At 37.0% G+C, this 11242-nt stretch overlaps 1 protein-coding gene across 3 annotated transcripts in view; it reads left to right on the top strand.

The window, feature by feature from the left end:
- The window catches only part of ELOVL7 (ELOVL fatty acid elongase 7), a 29950-nt gene extending 20808 nt beyond the window's left edge, over window positions 1-9142 (top strand). For all 3 annotated transcript variants that reach the window (XM_075527370.1, XM_075527371.1, XM_075527372.1), the window contains 5 exons: window positions 1502-1582; window positions 1998-2054; window positions 3588-3693; window positions 6547-6683; window positions 7947-9142. In XM_075527370.1, the coding sequence (XP_075383485.1) occupies window positions 1502-1582; window positions 1998-2054; window positions 3588-3693; window positions 6547-6683; window positions 7947-8150 (585 nt within the window). In that variant the 3' untranslated portion in view covers window positions 8151-9142. The remainder of the gene's footprint in view (window positions 1-1501; window positions 1583-1997; window positions 2055-3587; window positions 3694-6546; window positions 6684-7946) is intronic.
- The last annotated feature ends 2100 nt before the right edge of the window (window positions 9143-11242 follow it).

Genomic DNA, 11242 nt, shown 5'->3' with positions numbered 1-11242 from the left:
GGTTGGTTGTTTTCTGAAGTGTAGCTATTTAACAATAGTATTGTGTGAATGATAGCCTTATACATTTGCTTGGTGAAACATCACTATGTGCTAGTACTGACCCTCTTTGTGTTGAGTCTGGCTATGTGGCTGTTTCAGGTTTTGCAAACTGGTAATGAAGAGTTGTTCAAATTATTGTGTCAAATTGGCAGGATACCTTTCTGTTAGCTCAGCTGCATAAATATCATGAGTTACAGTGAACTGCTCGACATTTCTTTTAACAGCACTCCAAAGGCAGTGCAGTAGCAGCTACTTTGTGTCATGACTGTTGTGTGGAAAGCAGTGGGCACGGTACACGCGTTTGCTGTTCAGACTTGGTTTTGAAAAATTGCCAAACTTCCTTTTGTGATTTGGTGACAAGTTTGGTTTTGGTTATAACCCTCAGAAACAAAAAAAATATTAAACCTTTGTTAGTGTCTGACGCTAACACAGTATTCAATTAATCTGCTGTCAAGACTTCCATGTTACGATTTAATGAAAGAATGCATGGATAGAGTGTAACAGATTGAATTTCTGCTATTGTCTGGCGCTCAGCAAAAAGCTGATTCTTTCCCTCTTTGGATCCAAGCCATTTGGTGGGTGCTTTAGTATTGTGCTGTCTTGGTGGTGTTTCAAATCTTGTTTTATTTAAGCAACTGATTCTTTTAGGAAGTTAAACACACTAAAACCCTCCATCTGTTAAGAGAGCTGAACCTCCTATCGTGCATGAGTGGATGATGATGATCAATAGCTGAGAAGCCCTTTACAAATAGATATGAGATACAGTGGTCCTAGTGGCTGGCAGGGGAATGAGCCAAGTGTAATATTAACAATGTTACTCTTGTCTGAGCTTTAATATATGCCAAGAGAAAAGATGAAATTGTATTTGTTATATACAGTCCTTTGGTCATGCCTGTGCTCTTGATTGTAGAACCCTGTCATATCAGTGAAAGACTAATTGAATCATGCAGTTTAACTAAGCAAAAGTTTAGAAACTATGATACTAAAAATATAGTGCATATTGATTCGTTCCTTGTCTTTAAGGATATTAAGGCATATTTTCTGTTGTGCTGGTTTTCTTTCAGTGTTAAGATGGTTGGCTGTGATAGCAATTTTCAAAAAATTTCAAAATGTTTGATTTCTTTTTGTGGTCTGATTTACACAATAAGTTTCTTTTTTAACATTGGTTTTGAGATGCAGCTGTTTCTCCTCTTCAGTTACTAATGCTGAGATAATGGGTGTAGGAAGAAAGTTCTTGTCCATAGGTGTGGTCTTGGAATTAGAAATTCATTAATCTGCAACAGCAAAGGATTTTATGGTAGCTAGCCCACACAGAGGTAGATGATTGGCAAGGTTGCTGATTCAACAAGTTTTTAATATTGTTTTCCCTTCCTGCTTAGTGATTGCAAAAGTAATCCAAAGTTAATGACTTTTTCAAAATACATAAAGCAAATCTTTGTCCTTTCCCTTTTCTTTGCTCCAGTTTCTTAGGTCAGGTTGGGCCACAGGGTACTCATTCCGGTGCGATATCATTGACTACTCGAGGTCACCTAAAGCTCTAAGAGTAAGTTGCCAAACACAAAGCTGAATTGTTATGCTACATGGACTTTATTTTTAGAAATGCTTTTTGAACAACCAAATGCACTGCTGTAGAGTGGAATGCACTAAATGGAAATGCCCTCTTGCATAATGTAGAGCATGTGAGTTAACTGGAGGGGTTGATTGTTTGGGAGAAGGAAAGAGGCAACGTATTTGTTGTCTTGTTCTTCTTGGTTTTAAAATTCCTTCAGGATTAAAAAATGTTTTGTGTTTTTAAAGAAAAAACAAACAAACCCTACATTTAAATATTTCTGTCAACCTTGTGACACCACTGACTTGTCCCAATACTTTCATTTGTATAGTTACTTATTTTTCCTGCAGCTGCTTAGTTTTATTTATGATGATTATGATTTGACAATTTCTGTTTTTTACTCTTGCAGATGGTACGAACTTGTTGGCTTTACTACTTTTCCAAGTTCATTGAATTATTAGACACTGTAAGTATTTGTAGCCTACTAAAAGAAGTAGTGATGTTTCCTTTCACAGTAGAAGAACCGGTGCTGTTGGGGACTGGGGGCATAAATCGCTTTTTATTTAGCCCTCCAATCTTCAATTATTGAAATACCATCAGGGTATTTTTTCCACATAATCTTCAGATTTTATCTTCTACATTCAGAATATTTGCATCAGCAGCTCTGAATACAGCATAAATTGCCATACCTACCTGGTCTAAATTTCTGTGTATGCCTTGGGGGTCATGACTATAGATGTGTTTGATAAAGGGCTGCCACTCTGACCTGTTTCAAAGAAAGTCTGAGCAGCAGTGCATTGAAGCAGAATGCAGACCTCACTCACCACCAGCAGCCATCTGCCTTGCCCTCTTCCTGAGACTGACATCTAGTAGGGTTGGTGTAGCTGTTCTCAAACCAGCTTCTGAGTGTTGGAATCAGCTGCGATTTCATTTGCTCTGTTGTGTGGGCACAATAGTGGTGATTCAGGAGCTGACTCACGAGCAGTTAGGATGTCCTACACCCTGCAGCAAAGTTAGCCATCTAACTTTCATCTGCAAATACTCATGATTTAACACTGGAAGATCTTGCTGACTGATCCAAATGGAATGGTAATGGAAGGGCCAGGAATGCTAAAAGTGGAAAAGCCTGACAGGTTTAGTCCTCTATTTACCTTTACTACCCACTGGTTAGACTGCTCCTTTTTAATTAGTCCTGGGCCTGAAAAATTCTTTTTTTAAAAATCTGTTTTGTTTGAATCCACCCAGTCAGGTACATGTTTCTCAGCAGCTTTTTGGTTTTATTGCAAAAGTAATTTCTTAGCTGTATTTAAGTCAGCTGTTTTCAAATGTTTTCCCTGGCACACCAGACTTCTTTTCTTCTCTGTTCCTTTGCTTGTCATCTGATACCACCCTTTGCATGACCTCACTTCTCCTTACACAGTTTTCTTGCTCTGTCTTCCCTTAACACTTCCTTTGTGATTCTGTCCTTTAAAATGTGACCTGTCACTATCGATTAAGAATACCTACATATATTCTGTCCAATTTTGCCTTTTTGCAAGAGTAGCTAAGTCAGTGTTCATAAAAAAAGTGCTATTTCTCTAGCTTAATGTTGTCTACTGTCTCTTATCTGTTGCTAGTCCTTTGGTTAATTTTCTCAAATGGCCTTGCCTTAGTAGTTCAGGTGACTTAATCTGATGCTTCTAGATTCTTCTCAGTCCAAGCAAGTCCGTCTTGCGCTGTACTTTGCACATATAGGTGATGGCTCGATCTTGGACATTTGCTTTCAAAGCTTGCGCTGGCTTTTGAGAGTCCACAGGTGGATTTTACATGCTGGTTTAATTTTTTTTTTTAAGTAGTCCACATATCCAGAGCTGCAGTTTCCCTTCTCCCAAGACTGCAACTGTGAAGAATTTTTAAATGTGTAGTAGTGAGCAGCTAGCACTGATGCATACAGTTTTCTGTAAGTATGTTGGACTTGATTATCTCCTGTAACATTCTGTTCATTAAAAATCTGTTTCAGATATTTTTTGTGCTGCGTAAGAAAAAAAGCCAAGTTACATTCCTGCATGTCTTTCATCATTCCATCATGCCATGGACCTGGTGGTTTGGAGTCAAATTTGCTGCAGGTAGTGGAGAGAGAGTTGTACATATCTTCTGGTAGTAAAAGTTAACTGTGCTAGACAAGAATATTTAAAGAACAGAATTAAAAATCTTGCAAACTTCAATGTTTTTTAATTTAGATATCCGCAGTATTTCATGGAACATCTGAGATCACGATAATTATTTAAATGGATGGGGAGTACTCATTTTTCCTATTTGACAGCATTTTGTGCAGTGTTGGTTTCTTGTAGGGAGGGAAGAGGTGCAGAGGAGAGAGCTATAGATGAGCAAAGAGCATTATTACATGAAAGAGATGTGACTGCAAAATCAGAAGTGTGAGGGGAGATGTATGAAGCAGATAACTCTGTTGAAACTACTTCAAAGCCATTTGTCCCCCTGAAATGTAAGAGCTGAGTTGGAGGGGAGGACTGTGTTCTCTTTTTTTTTTCTGTCTGTTTAAGAAATTATTCAGGCTTTGTTGCAGTTATTTTACTGGCTTTAGGTAGCATAATTGGGGTTTATTTTCATCTAATACTTTGGCTTTCACAAAACTACAGGAATACGGACCTTACTTCTTACAGAAACGTATTTGAATTGTACTGAATTGAAAGTCTTTGTCCACTTCTAGCTTACCTTCACTTCCTCCTTTCCTGCTCTGTCTGTTTATGCATGCATCTTCCTCTGTTATATTATTAGTGTGCACCACTAATAAATATAGCTTGCCATGAGAATAGCCTGATAAGCACAGAGTACAGAAATGCACAGTCATTTAGTAGTTCATCTCTGGAAGTGTGTGGGGTCTTTTTAGGAGTTTCTACCAAGAAATAGGTTTGTTTTGTCCATATTACTTCACTCATGTTCTCTGTCTGGCATGTTTTTTTCTCCCAGAAAATTGGTGATGAACTGATGAGGAGAACCATTGCTTATTAAAACCGATCTATTAGTATCTGTTTTATCAATACAAAAATAAGACCTGGAAGCAGTCCAGAAGATTTGTAGATGGGATCTTTTGAACATGTCCAGTGTGCAGATTTTCCAAGGGTATAAAAGGATATAATTCTGCTGTATTTGTTGAGTTTCTGTTATTAGGAAGCTGGTGTCTTGATCATGTCTTTCTCAAATGTTGCTGAGTAGCTGGTATTTTAAGTTAATGATGAAATTGTGAATAGTTTTCTCAGCATACAGTTCAGTGTGTTTATAGACTTGCAAAAAAAAAAAACAACCAACCAACCCAGCAACTAACAGTCCCTCCTCTTCAACCTTTAAAAGTTTCCATTTATAGGTGATTAACTTTCTGCCTTTTATCTGGACATTGGATCAGTATACCAGCTACAGGCTTCTGATTTTGCATCAGATTCGAATTTCCCATGTGATAATTTGACAAATACTTTCAGCAAAGTGTGCAAGAACTGTTTTGTCCTCTGCTAATAATAGTCCCTCATATTCATGCAGAGCTGTGTTTATTCCTACAACTCTATTGCTTATCTTTATACTAATCTTTCCAAATACTCTTCTGTTTGGTGACTTAAAATTTTTTCCAAGAATTTCAGTCCTGCTGATGATTATCTTGTATTCAGTTTCATTACTGTTTGTCCTTCTAAATAGTGGCATTGATCAAGTTTTCAACCTGTTTGTAAAAAAAACAACAGGTTTGAATGGAGATGCTGATTTTTCTCTGATCTGATATTAACAGGAAATTGTAAAACGGTGCTTATGTATGGTGTTGCTTTTTGGAGCATATTTTTGTACTGTTGATTAGGTTGTTTTTTCTTTTTTTTCTCTGCTTTAACTATTTATTTTTTCTTTTGAATATTCACTATGCAAGCCAAAAAAAGTATGTACATTTGAAATGTAAGAACACTCAAATTATTTTTAAAAATACAAATAGCTAAATTTCAAAGAAAGTTTGCAATCATAGTTGGAGGAATTATGGTCTATCAAGCTGGAATATTAGTGTGAGCTACTAAAATCACAAAATAAGTTTTATTATTAACTTGAATGATTCTTAATGGAAAATTGGCTTTTTTTCCCCTCACTAAATGTCTGCTTTTGTCATCTTGTTTTCTTCCTGATGCTCAGCATTTTCATGTTCATAGTTCTCTTAAAAATACCTTGCTGTCTGCCACTTCTTGGATCATTTTTACCTATAATTTCTTGTGTTCATTAAAATAAAATTACTTTGAGCAGGATCATCTAACTCCACAGTTGATCCAATGGAAAAGAAGTATTTCCTTACTTGCTTTGTGAAATGTTCATATCTTACCAGTTTCAGTCATGAGTTTGCCCCAAATGGGGCTGGCTACTTGGCCTTAAATTTCCTTTTCACTGTAAGTATGGTTTTGAGATGGACCATGGATTTGTGAGGCCCTCCTTAGGTCATGGTTCCAAAAACTTACTGTCTGCAACTGTGATTCTTTCCCTGGGAATCTGGAAATCTGTGCTGGGGAGAGAATTATTACTTATCCTCCAGAGCTTTGCAAAGTTCATCATGATGTCTAGAAAAGAGGTGTAAAACAGGAGGAACACTGCTTCTACTAAATTCTCTGCATCTCCATCATGTGTATGTTTTAATGAAAAATTAAAAAATGAACGCAAAGAACAAAAAATTCCCCTAAAACCTTTTACAGATAATTAGATCAGCTAGGTTTTATTGCTGTTTTGGAAATGCTTAGATAAGCCTTTTCTGAGAAAGGAAACTGATGCAATCCCTCAGGATTGGTGTCAACCCAATTCAAGTTAAATACCTTGAGTGTTAATCAAAGTGTGTAGGTTTTGTGGTATGTGTTTTTTCTACCCCAACTCAAAACAAACGACTAGGACCCGAGGTGGCTTTTTAAATACCTGATGCAATAATACTACTATGTTTTGTTTTTCTACAGGTGGTTTAGGAACATTTCATGCTTTGCTGAACTGTATTGTCCATGTTATCATGTACACTTATTATGGACTGTGTTCTTTGGGACCAGCCTATCATAAATATTTGTGGTGGAAAAAATACATGACAACTATACAACTTGTGAGTAACTTTCTGTTTGATGTAAACACCTCTCGGAAAGCTGATTATGGCTAACACAGACTTAATGCAATACATTTGTACTTTTAGTTATGTTCATGTGTGTAGCTTACAGTTGGTACAGGGTTTACTCATGTTTTAATTGAGTAAAACAAAAGTTGTGAGCTCCCCTCAGTTATATACTTAAATCTGCTGACATCAGCATTCCCTGTAATCACAGGTTTAGGTACATGAGCTTTTCAGTTATGCAGTACTTGGTAATTATATTTACAAAACTCATTGCCTGTATAAAAATGATTAGAATGTAGTTTTACACCAAGAAAACATAATTAATGTACAGAATACACATGTGACTATTAGTGAGGAAAGGGAAAAAGAACTATTTCTTTAGCATTTCATGTCTGTTCTTTCATAGAAAATGTTTGCGTTTAGAGAATTTACCTCTCTTTAACTCAGAGCATTGAAAAACACTCTTGCAGTAATTACATTAACTGTTTTATCAGCTTTAGATGACTTTCAAAAGATTATTGCTCTGGGTGGTTTTTCATGCCTGGCTTTTTTAATAGCCGAATTTTCAAAATTCAGCTTCTGCCTAAACAATTAGTTTGGCCTGAGCAAGGATGCTGATGGAGAAGGGAAGGGAGCAGGGAGAAGCAGCCATGGCTGTCTGCTTGCACCAGGTCTGGTGCTAATGTAATCACGTGTAACTCTGAACAATTTAGCTTGAATATTTATAACTTACTTAAAGTCTTTTTGTCTTGGCGGTATTACCAGTGGATTATTAACTTGGAGTTCATGTGGAAATTTTTTTAAAAATCCTCCATTAAATTGTTTTTTGGGACCCACGGACCTTTGTGTCACATGCTAGTGTGTGAGGAAGGTGGGATTTCATGTTCACCAATCCTATAATGTTTTTCTGGCTAATTTTTCTAAAGGAGCCTGCCATTTGTCACAGGTCAAACACTGTTCTTACTTCTCTGAACCGGCTGGGGCAGACTCCCATTCTCCTAGTATGGGTTTGTCAGTGCTGCTTGTGATTCAGTTTGTCCTAAGACTGCTCTTTCTTTTCTCTGTGGAAATGTTTTTCAGTGGAGTAACATTTTGGGGGAGGGGCTCTAAAGGTGCATGTCTGTCATTTTAAAAAGCCTCCCCCCAAACATGCTTTCTGGTTTTATGTATGCAAGTTATGCTGAATCTTTTTAAAATTCTGTAGTAAGTTTGTAATTTATTTTAAAAGTATTTCTTTTCTTCACCTTTTTCCTCCAGGTCCAGTTTATTATGATTACAGGCCATATAGGACAAATCTACATCATGGATGATTGTCCGTACCAGTATCCAATTTTCATGTTTATTATTTGGTTGTATGGCTGCCTGTTTTTAGTCTTGTTTCTCCACTTCTGGTACTGCGCTTACACAAAGGGACAAAGACTACCAAAGATGGCAAGAAACGGGATCAGCAAAGATCAGTGAACAAACTCTTGTCTCTAAAAACAAAAAAGTGTATACATCAAAGTGGAAACTTGCACTACTTGACAATCAAGATATTTAGGTGCACATACTACATGATGTATATTTTGTATGTTTTCTTCCAAAACAGAATTTGTATTTTTACCATAAGTTATTTGGGATTCAGAATTTGGGGGGCGTGGGGCACAGCATGGTTCTCTGATGTAAAAAAAAAAAAAAGAAAAGAAAAAAAAAAAAAGGTGTTTTTTCAACAACTCGTTCATGTTTATCCTATAAGAAATGAATGGATAGATGATCTCTATTTAGAAGATGCACGGAAAATAAAGATATCCATTGGTAAAATTAAAATTTATATGACAAGTACCAAGTACTTTGAACACTGAGGGGAAAAAATTACTTCACATTAAATGTAGTAAGTTGTTGAGACTGTCAGCTGCATTTTATTAAAAGAATGAATCTTCACTAAGCACTGTTTATAAAATCTAAAGTTTATTATTAATATAGTTAATACATAAACATTGTTACATGTGTTTACAAACTATATTACTTTAAAGAAAGGAATGTATGTTAATCTGTCAAGGTATGGTGTTTCATTTGAAGATCATACATTTTTGGATATACTGTCTTTTACTAAGATAACTTAATTCATGTCATATTCTACTCACTTGAACATTATTATACATGTCAGAAATCTACTAATTTGAGGATTATCCGAACTGTCTTGTAGTGTAATGATCAAAACATCGTACTGATTTGTTCACTAAAATAGCCTAATATACTTATTATTCAATGTATCTATGGATATATTTTGATATTGGTAGCATAGGCTGTTTAGGGGGGAAAAAAATCTTGTAATTCAATAGCCAAAATCTTAGTCCTCAAATAAGTTTTAAAAAAATAATTTTTAATTGAAGCCTAAATGTCACCTAGCATGATTGTACTGTGCTCTGTTTTATTCCATTTCCATTATCTGTTGAAATACATGCCTAGAAAGATTTTCTGGGATTTTTTTCCATGATTATTATTGTTTGTTCTTAACAACTCACAGTTAAAGTTTCTTCGTTAATAGCTCCAGTTACCTTGTCCGGAACTAGGCAAAAAGATATGTGCCATTCTCTGAGGTGCCGAGAGTGGGGCAGGCAGTGGTGACAGGTCATGACTCCAGTCCGTGTGGAATTAACCAGTGTGGTGTTTTCCAAGGTTAGGCAGATTGTTAGAGTCACACACGTATAGAAATCAAAGGACCTAGCATTTGTATGCAAGTTGCTTTTGTACTGCATGAGTTTATTAAGGAATTGGTGCATGCAACAGACCTGTCAATGAGGAGTTAAAGGTGTTTAAATTAATGTTACCTTTAAATGGTAACATTACCTTTAAATGGTGAATGGTTTTTATTGTATTCACTACTAACAGAAAAGAGGCTTGTGATACTTGCTTTGTGGTTGATCTATCTGGGGGGTTTTTCAAATACTCAAAACTTTGGGGCAGGTTTTAATTGCCTCCCTGTTGTACAATTCCAAGAAAGCAAGTTTTGTTACCTGCATACTTTTGTGGGAATACTGACACATATGGTGCATTGTTAATGCTAAAAGAATTTAAACTTTATCTTGGACATGAGTTGCAAATGATTTCTTATGAGATTACATACAAGACTTTATAAAACAAATTAAAAAAAACCCCAAACAACTTATATTTTATCTTCCACTATTTAATCCCTGTAGCTATCAACTGTCATGGCAGATTGAAATTAGATCCCAGAAGGGATTCGTATGGCTTGAGATGTATATTGTGACCCCTAAATTTTAGATGCTTGATCCTGGAATCCTCAGTGTTAAGTGTTGGCTCCCTGGCAGTGCACGCAGAGAGGTGCTTTAGCACAGAATCCAAGAGAGCTGGGGTGCTGCTCAGGGGCCGTACATGTTTTTAGTAGGAAATGTAATCACTGACTCTGTCTCAAACCCTGCCAGCCTCCAGCCTGTGTGCATGCCCTTGGCTTCCAAAGTAGGGGGTCATCTCCTAAGGATAGAGACCTATTGCTGTTTTTTCAAACAGCTGGAAAGGATTTGCCTTGCATTTATTTTTAAAGCTTGAATAGTGCCTATTTTTTATATAATAATTTATTAACTAAGTACTGATGAAGAAAGTGGGACAATTTGGTTCATTTAGGCCTTCTTGAGCCTGAGGGTTCAAACTTCTTAGGGAAATGCAGGCCCTTTGGGGAAAGGCTGTAATAGCTAGTCTGTAGTGGAAGCTGGATGATGCTACCCTCTGCTTCTTCTGGAGAGGAGTAGGCATTACTCTCTAGTCTTGCAGATGACTCCTGTGCTGGTAAGGGAAGTTCTGGTTCTGGTCTCCAATTTTGCATTTATCCCCCCCCCAATATGCATGGAGGAATGCATCCTGCATTTGGGTGTGAGGGACCAGGTACTTGTTTGTTGGCTTGGGATCGAGATCTGCAACTGATTCTTCAAACTCACTTGGGTTTAAGTAAGAGCTGAGAGTATACACGGTCAAAACTAAGCAGCTCTGCAGATGGACAGGTGCTGAACAGAAAGGAGCCAAGAAAAAGTTCGAAGTCCAACACTTACACAGTAGCCAACTGCCTCTGGGGTCAGTTGTTTGAGATTAAGAATTAATAAGCAGGAGAGGAAACTGGAGATGCTAATAATTCAGTGGGCTGTCAGCAAGTGCCATTTCAGATTCCTACTGCATAATTTCTAGCACACTGGTTTAGTTTTCTGTAAGTTATGAAGCATTTGGAGAAAGAGAATGCATTGTTTCAGCGAGTTATATGAATGTATCCTAAGAGGTTGTACATAGCTGTTGTAGTAGTAGTCACTTTCTAGCTTGAAGGGAATCCAATACATAGCATTAGTAGCAAGGCTTGTTGAAGCCTTAGGCCACAAGCTGTGAACCCAGATAGGCTGGCTGTGTACTGAACTTTTACTTAGCTACATGAAGGAAGGTCCCTGAAAGCGGTGCAAACCAGAAAGATAAGGAAGCTACAATCTCAGCAGAAGCTGCAACCTTAGAGGTAATAGAAGAAAGAGCCCACTGAGAGACAATGAAAGGCCCCAATGAAGAACAGGAAGACC

This window comes from Mycteria americana, chromosome Z (assembly GCF_035582795.1).
Source record: "Mycteria americana isolate JAX WOST 10 ecotype Jacksonville Zoo and Gardens chromosome Z, USCA_MyAme_1.0, whole genome shotgun sequence".
Classification (NCBI taxonomy): Eukaryota; Metazoa; Chordata; class Aves; order Ciconiiformes; family Ciconiidae; genus Mycteria; species Mycteria americana.
The sequence above is the reverse complement of the archived record's forward strand: the minus strand, read 5'-3'. Positions and strand labels throughout refer to the sequence as shown.